Below are 12,036 nucleotides of genomic sequence, written 5' to 3'. Positions count from 1 at the left end.
GCATTGCCCTAGTGATAACTAGGCTATATTGATCATATCATTACCAAAGTCAAATAGAATCAGCGTTAGATTTACCTTCGAATATTGGAACAGATCAATAACAACTTGAACGTAATGGTTACTGTGCCATAGCATTATAAGTGTGCAATCATTGAAGAATCCATTGGTGTTACTTGTTACAGCTGAGACGCGTAGGCTACGACTACTAAATACTCGCCATTTAATTGGCGATAATAACATATATAAAGGTACCAAAGTGACACAGGATGTAGCCAACCATATACATCAAAGGGGCAACATAATGCCAATGGCGGTTGCCATACCGACCTGCTTAGATATCTAAATAAGCTACGCAACGCCAGCTACGACCTTTTGATATTTTACTATTTCTCATACCAGTTTGATAGTTTGTTGCGTCCATGGTGGTAGCAAGTCACGTCATTCCGTGTCACAAAAGTCCTCTGATTGTAACGTTTGACGCGACGAGTACGAGTAATTCTACAGAAAGTCGCGCCCAAGTCCAAATCACAATTTTGAGTAACGAATCATCGACGGGTCATGTTTAGGGCTGGGCAAAATCGAGTACCTGAGTGATTCGATTCTGAATCACGTAAAAGGCTTCGAGTCGAGTCGAGTAATCGAGTATCACTCATTATGACGTCATAGCAGAATAATATTTGTCAAAGGTCAAATATGTACCTTTTAAGCGACCACAAAGAATATAATGCCTGTTATCCATCATATTAAGGATACTTTGTTATTTTTTTCGACCATACCGATTTCATTGCACTCGGTGACAATATTGTGGGATTGATCATGACTTCGGAAATGTGCTATTTCCAGTAACGTTCGTAGCTTTGTACTTCATGTTTCGTATGCTACGATACGGCCAATCAAGGTTTCAAGGCTTCAATACTGAAATTAGCATGAACTCGTTGATCGTTGATAAACTTCTCGTTGATAAATCAACTTTCAGTGGTGAGGAGCGTATAATTTCAGTACTCGAAAAAATCGTCTTTTACTACTCGACTCGAATCATTAAAATTAATACTCGATTCAGATTCGAGTACTCGAATCATTGTGCCCAGCCCTAGTCATGTTTTACCATCACGAACAAGTAATATTACGTAATAGTTGATCTTCCACTGCGTGGTAACTAATTGAAAGTGATGTAATATTGAAGTTAGATGAGTAGCTTCAGGCTTCTGGAGTAGTTTCAGAGCAAATTTTAAGTTCTCAAATTAAAAAAAGAAAATAGGTAGTTAAATATTGTCGAATACTGCGAAATCCCAAATGCCGTCGCGGGCCGCAAAAAAATGGTCTCGCGGGCCGCGTGTTTGAGACCTCTGATTTAGAGTTTGTAGATCACCTGAACATGAGCAGTGAGCACCAGTGGTGCCACTCCTAATGTTTTAACACTAGACCTAGTGTTTTTTTTCGCACAATTTTGCTAATCTAGCGTTTTTCTACAATTGTGCGAACAATGAATATTGTAACATTAGACTACTAAATTATACACTACATTTATTGCTAATGAGACGATTTGGTGTCTCTGGCTGTATTTGTTCCCAACAATTCTACGTGGTGGTACAGTAGCAAGCAATAGTGACGTAACATAGTGTGGTGTGAATCCGTACTTATGAGCGAAAGTCTCAGAAAAAAATAAAGAGCGATTTCGCTCTGATGCTCTGATGCTCTGTCGTTTCTTGTTGAACTCATTCTACAGATTCGGGAAGATTTTCATTTGCCGAGGACAGCATACTTTGGTACTTGAGTGTATTGAATCCGTTAACTGTCTTATCTACACAAAGAAGAGTAAAATCAATCATTCCTGTAACTGTGCAGTCTCCCTATGTGATATTATTTGATGAACTTGATGATTTGTCGGAATAATGGGCTGCTTTTGCGAATTCGCAAAATGAACTGCAGGTTATCAGTCAATGCCCTCTAACAGAATTTTAGCAAAAATTGAAATCTGTGCTCAATGGATTCGGTCAATCAAAATTCTCTTTACTGGGGAAGCTCATGACGAATATCTTCGCATTGCCACATTCAACTGCATTCGTGGAAATGAAGTAGCCTATGCTGCACATGGTCATGGACACCTCCTCATTGTTTGCCTGAAGATGTACGGTACTGAGCAAGATGCCACACAAAAGATACTTGTGTTTGGTGGATGGTGTAGAATCGAAAGATAATTTTTATGATGCTGTGCAATTCGAAAGAGACAATATTTGATTTTTTCTTACTCTGTAGAGTTCGTTTCATTAATTTTCATTGAATAATCATGCAGTATATAAATTCGTTTTATTAATTTTCGTTGAATAATCATGCAGTATATCAGGCCTATGTATCGAATTCATGTGTGGAACACTTCTTATCTATGGATTTGTACCTTGGTCATTATGATTTCTTGGCAACGGCAAATCTTTAATGCAATTTACTAAACTAATGTTTTTTTCACCAATCTACTGTTTTTTCACTACATAATATTGTGTTTTTTCAGGAACCTAGAGTGGCAACACTGGTGAGCACACATTCCAGCGTTCGTACAAAGAGTATGATGAAATTGTAAGTGCTTAATTTGCCACAACGAAGTACGATGGCTTTGAAAGTGAAAGCTTGCACTATTGTATTACTTGATTGGTAGCCTATATCGGTCAATTTCTATAGTTGTTACTCAGACATGACGTGTATCGTGCTGCCTATGAGTTGGATCAAACTGGAATGTTCAACAGCACAGCCGTTGTTTGTGTTTGGAATAAATAAAAAAACTTTACGGTCAAGTTGGATGCGTTTGCCTCCTGCTTTGTTTCCTGGGCAAGGGGGCGTTGTATGCAAAACATGTGGGAAACTCTGATAAAGTATAAGATATCATATCAAGAATTCGTGAAACTTCTGAGCACACAGGGGGTTTTATAACAAATTTATGCTCCATTTGTTGGACAATCACTATAATATTGCCTTAAAACGTGACCTGTGGTTGGCTCAATCGCCCTCGCCACAGAATTTTCAACTATCGTGGCATTTATAATTGCACAGTAGCTTATTTCAGATATCATCCATATTCCTGTGACACAATCTCCCGCAAAGGGCATGTAGGTATTATAGATTTCCATACGCTCTGACCACTTCAGAATTATTCGATTTGTTCAGCCATCAGATGTTTCTCCAGCTAAGAAGTTTTTTAACTAGGTTGTTATCATTATTGATGATGCAGCTATTGTAAGGTATATATAGCTATCTTGAATGATTTTATTGTTTCTTTTAAATTATGTATGATTATCCTGATATTACGACTAGCGTGTCGGGCTAGCATAGAGAGACGACGATTGCGTCAAAAGAATGACAACTAACACATATTTTTCAATTTTTTGTCCATCATATTTGACGGACATGATTTCTGTGAACACTGTGAGGCATTCCCGGTCCGACACGTAGTTAGAAATACCTTTCATATGTCACATTGTAGCGGCATTCGTGTATCATGAAAACAGTTAACCAGCCACTTCAGGAATAAGCTTGAACATTAGCTAATGAAAATGCGCCTGGAGGAATTTTATGGGAATATAAGCGACAACGTGCTAGAGAGAGGTCTTCACAAGACCTAGCTAACAAAGGAAGCGCGATGAAAACTTTTATTGCGTTTTTGCTGAGCGTGGGAGTAGTCTTCGCTGATTCGGAAAATTGCGTTCCAACAAGTGAGACGAAATCTTTCGAATTCATTCTTGGTTTCAATAATGATGTCATTTTTTACCTTATAGGGGTGAATGGCAGCGAGGTTGTGAGATGTGTAATCACCATAGAGCACTCAATATATGAAATCAATGCCAGCGAATGTGCTAATTATAGCAACGATTGCTGCATATATGATGGAGAATGCGTGGGAAAGAGTACGTTACATCAAAATTCACTATTTCAACATTTACCATATGGTCAATGGTGTGGATCTCAGTTAGGCGTATGCAAAATCGAGCGTGGCCTATGTTAGAAAGTTTCAGAAACGTAATTAATGGGGTATGAGAGTGAGCCTGCAGTTCAGTGTTTCTCAAACTTCTTCCGACCGCGTACCACCTGGATCCTGGATGACATATTTTCAATCAAAGATATCGGTATTTCTTAGTATTTGATATTATTATTATTTTATATTACCAATGAACAGGAAGAAAACACAATTTAATGTGATAGGTTTAACTGTTTCTTATGCACAAGCTTGTCTATCCAGGTATAACAGAGTACTCACAGCACTTCAGATATTATGTAACGACTGAGTTAGACAATACGGTCTTTTGGCCTTACTGGTTATCAAGGCTGAGCGAGAACCATTACTCACACTCCCATGTCGTGGTACGGATCTCCATTCTACTTTTCTGCATGGTTCGAATTTCGTTCTATCGGGCTGAGTTTCATGGCTGCGTTGGAAAGGATTTTCATACAAACCACACACAGCGTGGCGAACATTCGCCCCTGAGTTCCATTGTGATGAATTCACCCTTCATGAATTTTTTAATCCATTTCGACATGATTAAAATTTACCCTGCTTACTTCACTGGTGAATTAGTCTGTTAAACCCTAGCATTCGAGTTACCCAATCCTGCCAGTTACCGGTTATTCTTTGTCGTGAATCCCCTGCGATAATATTTCCAGTGATAAATTATTGCACAGTTGCAATAATTGTTACATTGTGTATAAAAAGTGGACTTAACTACTTTTACGCGGAAAAAATTGTAGACTAAATACAATTAAAATCCACCGAACTCTTGGTGTACCACTCAAAATGTTACAACAGTTTGAGAACCTCAGCTACAGTGTGTATATGGTATGAATGTTTGCGATGAATGCATGACATTAACTGCAAGTCAAATACAAGATGTCGCGGGATTCACCAGAGGTAGAGGTCTAATATATCCATTGCGACATTTCCGTCCCCATGACATCCTGCTTATCAAAATAGAAGCGCATGATTTAGAATTGTTTCCGTGCCAAATATGCATAGCAGAGTCTTAGTGTGAGCAAGCTGGTAACATCCGGTCAAGAGTCGAAACGCATCGGAGTAAGTTGAAGTTCAATCCTAAAGGGCACTATTCGCTCTCTCTCTCGTGAAGTCCACAAGCCATGAATCGAACTGGTTAATGTCAATGTTCGATGTCAAAACTAAACAGGTATAAGCCTTGAAACCACCTGAAGCGGGGAGTAGAGTAACCAAGTAGTTCACCGAGAAATTTGAACCTCATCACAGCAGCTACAATAACTAGCTAAGGTAGTCATATGTGATTCTAGGAAAATCCGTGCTTCGGGTCGGTCTACGTGAAATATATTTCACTTTCACTGAATATATCCGAGTCCAACCGATTGGCGGTGTTCTCCAGCTAAATGAAACTGTACTCTTAGGGACCGGAAATAAAGCAGAAGAGCAAAACTTGAACAGATTCAGAAACGTCTTCATACGGGAGGCTAGAGCAGCAATAAAAGATGCCGACCAGACTGCAGCAGAAATTGCAGGAGCAAGATCATTCCCAATCGGTCTTCCCGGAATCCCCTCAAGTTGTTACCCCCCTGCTCCGTTTCCTGCCAATTGCAAGGTCAAAAGAAACGAGCCTTACATACTTGATCCTCCTGTTTCTGTGCCGTATTGTGTGAGGTGGGACTTCTGCGCGTGATGCTGTGGTTAAGTAAAATCTACTGTAGAAATCTCACCAATACAAAGCAAATTTCCAGAATTCCATGTCGCCAGAAGAACGACGCTTTGGACAGAGACTTGAAATCGTGCGGCTCTACAGCTGGATGCTACTTCGATCAAGCATTGTTCGAATATCGCGAAGCATTTGGACCAAGTGTACTACCCGGAGTGCCTGTCTGTCATCTGGCAATTCGAAACAAGTTTTTCCAACAGAAGTCACTTGATGTTGTAAATAAGGTAGTATCGCTTAGTATAGTCTATAAGATCAGTGTTTCCGAGCATTTTAACATTCGTATACCCCAAGAGCTTTCAATAAGATATCTTGTACGCCATGTCCATTTTCTTCTCAGCTTCTGTTACAGCCTATTTCATCGCTACCTTTTATACACACGATTCACAAACCAACACCCTATTTCCGTATTGAATGAAATCCGGCATTGCGTAATTCACGAATACAAGACTTCCCTATCTACTTTCATCGGCCAGCAAGGCATTTGTTATACGCGCAAATAGTGAATTTTTAACGTTATAGTTAATGAATTTCGTTAATAGCATTGGTACTTTTTATATGTTGCTATTAATTGTAATAGTCCTGTCTCGTGTCCTCAGCTCACGTGATTTGATTTACCTACGGAGCTGACGTAGGTGTCATACTCATAGGTGGCATATACATTATACAACCCTGTTGCGTCGTAAATCGTATTTTTACGTCGGGCTTAGATTGCAGGGAAAGGACTCTTCGGCCCCGACAATGTCGGCGCTTGGAGATATCGGTATCGAAGATTTCTCCTAGCGTTCTTAAGGTTTTTTCGCGTCCAATGTCTCGGGGTCACATTTTGACCGAAACTTTAAACGATGTTGGTGTATCCTGTGACGGGACCTATATGACTGGCACCGAAATACCAATGCCTAATAATCCCGCACCAGCAGGTTGCATGGCACAACCATAGCTTAAAGCATCTTTTATCTTTTTTTATTATTAGTATTATTTGGGAGGGATGGTTTTCATTTTAAATCTACATAGTGCAGACCGATTCAGCAGTTTCGTTGACAATGTAACTCTGCTAACCAATCTGATACCGTTTCAGTATGGCTCCTGGAATCCTTACTTCACAAACTGTCTCTTGACGCAATTCGACGAAGAAATCCGAAAAGGACCGGAAGGGTGCAACTTGCTTCGGATCCTGGATGCTTTCTATGTGATACCAAAAATGGCCGGATGGAAAAGTAAAGACTACTAGTCAATATTAAACAGGTCTACAAGCTAAAGTCCCCATATAATAGATCAATGGTTCTCAACCTGGGGGGTGCGCCCCCCTTGGGGGGGCTTGAAACATCTGAAGGGGCGCGAAGAAGCTGTCCACTGAAATATTTTTTCGCGCATTGCGCGATTTACCTCAAATTCACGTGTGTTTCTCTATATAGAGACCGAATTTCATATTTTTTTATTCTCTCATTAACAGTCATAACCTTCCATGCCATCAAACAATCTGTTGGGGTTGCTATCATCCCTGTTGGATTTTGTAATATGACGATAAGGGTGGCGCGAAAATTTTCACTATCATAAAGGGGGGCGTGTCTAAAAAAAGGTTGAGAACCACTTTAATAGATTATGCAAAGGTTCCCATTTAGGTGCTATAATCTGTATCTCGCCATTAGAAAATGTTGGGTTTGGCATTAAATAAAAGTGTTTATCACATTTGGGATCTGGAGCATTACCTAGAATTCAAATTATAAATCAATGAAACTTGACTTGCTTCCATAATTGCAAATATCAATAGCATATCTATGAGAAGACAAAACACACATGCTGGCATTCTTTTTATGCACTCAATTTTCTTAGCAGGGAATTTTTTGGCGTCATTGTGCTACTATATTATGATCCATAGGCTTGAATCGTAAATTACTTGAGGCCCGAAATTTCAATACCTGTTAATGTACACTAAGAAAGAGTTTGAATACTCCTGCGAACACGATAACACTGTAATTGCCAGGATGGTTTTTTGCGGTGTTATATTCAAGTGCAAAATTGGACACTATAGTCACATAGCCTACTTCAGCGTGCGTAGTTCGTGAAATATCAGTTCGCATAAGGTATGTATATGTTGCATTCAACAATTTCGTTGCGGCACACAAGAAGCGTCTCGTTTAATGTCCTCGGAGATATTGATTACGTAACTATATACTCATCTTGCCGTGGCAGAAGCAAACGTAATGTTTTCAATTTTGTTCGATTACAATAATAGTTCATTCATATGTTATTCATATGTCATATAACAAGTGTATACCCCTGACATATTGATATATGTATGTATCAGTGACTGACCGCCAGGACCTTAATATACAATATGTACGTTACATGTAACGGCATTTTGAAATCAGCACGATTATGATCATGACGCATGGTCAAATTAAATTTATTATCGATTTTCCAAAACACGCAGTAAGAGAGACCCGCATTTCATCACTTGATCATTATCCATTAGAGATATATCCCCAACAACATTGATCATTTTTTCAGATAATGATCGCACAGTTATACTCTAAATATGAGCCTGTAGTGCAAAGCTACCATGCGCACACATTTCATCAGGACAGGGGTGGTAAACCCTCTGCACGTAGTACGCGAGATTATTAGTCAGGTTACGCCGAGTGATTTGACCCGCACGGTGTATTAGAACCATTTTTAAAAATGCGACAGAAAATTTCAAATAGGAAAATCATGACGTTCCTGCGACTGAAATCCATTGTCTATGATTCCCATTACTAGCCGATATATTACACCATGACCGACTGTTATGTTCAACTTCATCTTGATTTTATCGATTTGCTCTCTTTTTCTTGAAATATTTTCACAGGGTTGAAATCGATGCGGTCGTGAAATTACGGTTATCAGCTTTCAAATAAACAGTTGGTGTGATACATTACTCTGTCCGAGAGAAAAAACCAAAACATTTTAATGATAGGTCTACACCAGGGATCACCAACCCCAGGTAGCCCGCGAGGACTAGATGAGTAGCCCGCGAGCCCGTTCTAAAAAAAATGGAATAGCAGCATTTACCAATATTCGTCAGATTATTACCAGTGAGCTTTTAAATATATAGATTGATTGATTCAGCTATTCTTGTTTCAAATACATTAACACGTAACTTACATATATAAACACTTAAAAATATCCTCAATTACAATTAGTAATATATTGAAGTATGTGATAGAATCACCATAAATTGAAGATACGGCGCATTGCCTATACCGGCGACATGACGGAATGCCATTATTCACGGTCTTCTTGAAATGGCGGGGGTTCCGTTATGATAGTTCGACGTCCAGGACAATGCCAAAGTAGTAAACAATATTACTATTCGGAGTTAGATGGCTATGAAGTACTAGCAGATTTTGAATATCTGTATACCAGAGGTGGTCAAAGTAGTCAAGAAAGCTACTCAGGTAGAAGTAGAAGTAGCGTCGAAAAAATCTACCCAAGTACGAGTAGAAGTACTTCTTCCATAAGCCACCTAAAACTACTTGAAATAGAAGTAGAATTGACTGACTTTAAATCTCTCAAATGAAATGCAGACTATACTCAGAGCAATCACTGAATCGGGGGTAAATCACGCGAAGCGCGACAAATTTTTAGTTGACCGCAGCTTCGCGTCCCCCTTCAGATGCTTCACACCTTCCAGTTTGAGCAGCACTGGCTTAGAGTTTTTAATCACTGATGTTAAACGAATTTAATTGTACTGGCCGTTATGAAAATAAATTTCAAGTTGCAAATAGTTGCTGCAATATTGACAAACTAGGTAAAATATTAAAAATTTGCCAAAGAGCCATAACCTATACCCAAAAAGCCATATATGACTCGCGGGCCATAGGTTCCCAGCCACTGGACTATAGCAACGTGACAGTGACCTCAGCAAAAGATGTCACCTATTTAGTGGTTTGTCGACAAGTCGTGCGTGTGTGAAATGGTTTTGACCAATACTTATGACGACAGACGAGCTTTTGGTATTTTAGGAATCTTTGTCGGAGAAGATTAGTTATCTCTTAAGATATATATAACTTTAGTATTGTATGTTTGGATGCACCTGTTTCTCTGAGCAACCGTTTCCGCACATGTAGAAATGTTTGACACACGAGTACTTGTTTGATACGCTGTATACAAAAGGCTACCAATCTCTGCTCTAGAGCAAGGATAACTAGTCAATGTATATGGATAAGGGCATAGAATAAGCATGTATATTTTATATGCTCTTAGAGCATCTCATGCATTCATGCACAATGCACATATCATAATATAACGGGAGGAGAGCAACCTATACGTGTAAAATATTTGTGAAGATACGCCAGCCCGTCCTTTTCCATTTCAGCGATCAACAGTTACGAATGCGCTCTTATCGATGGATGCTGGAGGCCGGGAAATGGCTGCTTTTACCCTGTCGATATCTCCCAAGTACGAGTCAAGTCCGGACAGAGAGAGATCACATTCCAGAGGAACGAGATCATTCACGGAAGACCGAGATGTCAAGTATTCGACACAAGCTCTAAATTAAACATTTTAAACAGTTATCATCGATGCCTCAGCTCCGGGTGTACAGTCGACTCTTCCATTACTAATCTGTATTACAACCATCTGTACTCTCTCGGAGAAGGCATGACGAGCGCGAATCACTGGAAATTCTGGGGTGACGTGGAACGCGGTCACGTTGGAGCTTACAACATTGAAGCTGTTCTCGAAGATTACGAATACGTTGCCCCACCTGATAAAACAGCTTCACCTTCTCTACCTTCCGCACCATCTAACCCATTCGCTGGCGATATTTTCAATTTCCCTGGTAGTGATGTGAGTGGCCCGCCGCAATCTGGTGTTGCATCAATACCTTTTCCCATGCTACCACAAACTGGCAATAGTGGATGTGGACCTGCATTCAAACAATACGATGGTCGACCATGCGAGCCACCGAAGCTTCCTGAAAGACAGTTTAGCAAGCATTGCCCCTACAAACCATTCTTTGTGCCACGTTTCCCGAAACTCACCGGCAAATTCGACGGCTGCTGCGATATCAATCTGTGTTATCTCTCGAAGGCGGAAATCTCGAAAATGCACTCCGGGCCGTCACATTATTACTCCGAGTGGAGCTTTTACTCGGAATGTTCAGCGACATGCGGGATGGGGGAACAGAAGAGATACAGGCGATGCATTAGCGAAGACAGAAGCAAATGCACGGAAAAACTTGTCGACACCATGGAATGCTTCGCTCAATGTTCTTCATGGACGACCTGGAGTCCGTACACGCCCTGCCCGAATAGTTGCCATCCAGGTGGCATCCAGACCAGGACCAGACAATGTCTTCCTCCCGGCGGCCATTGCGACGGTAGCGGTGAAGAAACCCAAGAATGCAACAGGCTAAAACCATGCCAGGTGCCGACGTGGGGTTAACGTTAATGCATAATTTACCTCGCAACAATTTATGTACAATTGACACAAAACTGATGTTATGAATCATGTTCCCACGGTGAATACATACGTGCTACTGATATTCAGCTGTTCAATGTTCAGGTATGCTCGTGATTAGTTAGTTACGTGATACCCTATGTAGGTGGTTTCTCGGGAGTATAGGTGGGCGACGGAAGAGAGACGGGATAATGACTATGTAGGAATCTGCACATCGACAATGACAATACCAACTACATAATATATAGGTTTGGCGATCGCCAAGACAAGAACCTTATTTTAGGCTCTTCAGGTCTATACCCGGATAATTATATGCCAATTATCCAGAGGTGGTCAAATTATATAGTGAACATTGCTACTCAAGTAAAGTAGAAGTAATATCATCAATTTTTACCAAAGCACTCGTGGAAGTAGCTATTTCACTGACATGTCAAAACTACTTGATGAAGAAGTACAAAATAAAATGAATATTCTTAAGTTTAAAGCAATAGATTTGGCCGGATATGACTTGTGAAATGAAGGCGGTGTCTTGTTCCAAACGCTACCCTGCATATACTGGTGTATCACGTGAGATTGACTAGTGTGAGGGTCGAGCGCATGAGTTTCCATCTTACAATACTGAGTCTTCGTGTCTGAAATATAAGTGTGTGTGTGGGGGAGAGAGAGAGAGAGAGAGAGAGAGAGAGAGAGTCTTTATTTTCATCTAACCAAAATACATAACACACGGCAGTGGTGGTGGTACAGAAAATATGCATGCACAGTAGGGCTGTTCAAAAATAACTTTTTTTCCTGAATCTTGCAGGTTACTTGATTAAATCGTTAGGTTGCCTTGAAAAACGACGCACACCAAATTTGATTACATTCCAACAAATGTTCGCGGATTTCGTAGAGTTTGAAAATTTTG

The 12,036-nt window shown here is 40.1% G+C and overlaps 1 protein-coding gene across 1 annotated transcript; it reads left to right on the top strand.

The window, feature by feature from the left end:
• The first annotated feature begins 3,628 nt into the window (after window positions 1–3,628).
• On the top strand, window positions 3,629–11,178 carry LOC145438020 (uncharacterized). The gene is made up of 6 exons (XM_080315383.1): window positions 3,629–3,701; window positions 3,765–3,893; window positions 5,392–5,641; window positions 5,719–5,917; window positions 6,769–6,907; window positions 10,048–11,178. Exons 1-6 carry the CDS (start codon window positions 3,629–3,631, stop codon window positions 11,115–11,117), a joined length of 1,860 nt encoding a protein of 619 aa, XP_080171509.1. The 3' UTR covers window positions 11,118–11,178.
• The last annotated feature ends 858 nt before the right edge of the window (window positions 11,179–12,036 follow it).

The sequence above is a fragment of the Botryllus schlosseri genome, chromosome 4 (assembly GCF_051294905.1).
Source record: "Botryllus schlosseri isolate E-star chromosome 4, Bs_hap1, whole genome shotgun sequence".
NCBI classification, from domain to species: Eukaryota; Metazoa; Chordata; class Ascidiacea; order Stolidobranchia; family Styelidae; genus Botryllus; species Botryllus schlosseri.
The sequence above is the reverse complement of the archived record's forward strand: the minus strand, read 5'-3'. Positions and strand labels throughout refer to the sequence as shown.

Excerpts from the sequence above, each read along its gene's own strand:
- LOC145438020 (XM_080315383.1), top strand. The coding sequence starts at position 3,629 with ATGAAAACTTTTATTGCGTTTTTGCTGAGCGTGGGAGTAGTCTTCGCT. Across the intron at positions 5,642-5,718 it reads TCTGTGCCGTATTGTGTGAG|AATTCCATGTCGCCAGAAGA; the intron begins GTGGGACTTCTG and ends GCAAATTTCCAG. Across the intron at positions 6,908-10,047 it reads AAAAATGGCCGGATGGAAAA|CGATCAACAGTTACGAATGC; the intron begins GTAAAGACTACT and ends TTTCCATTTCAG.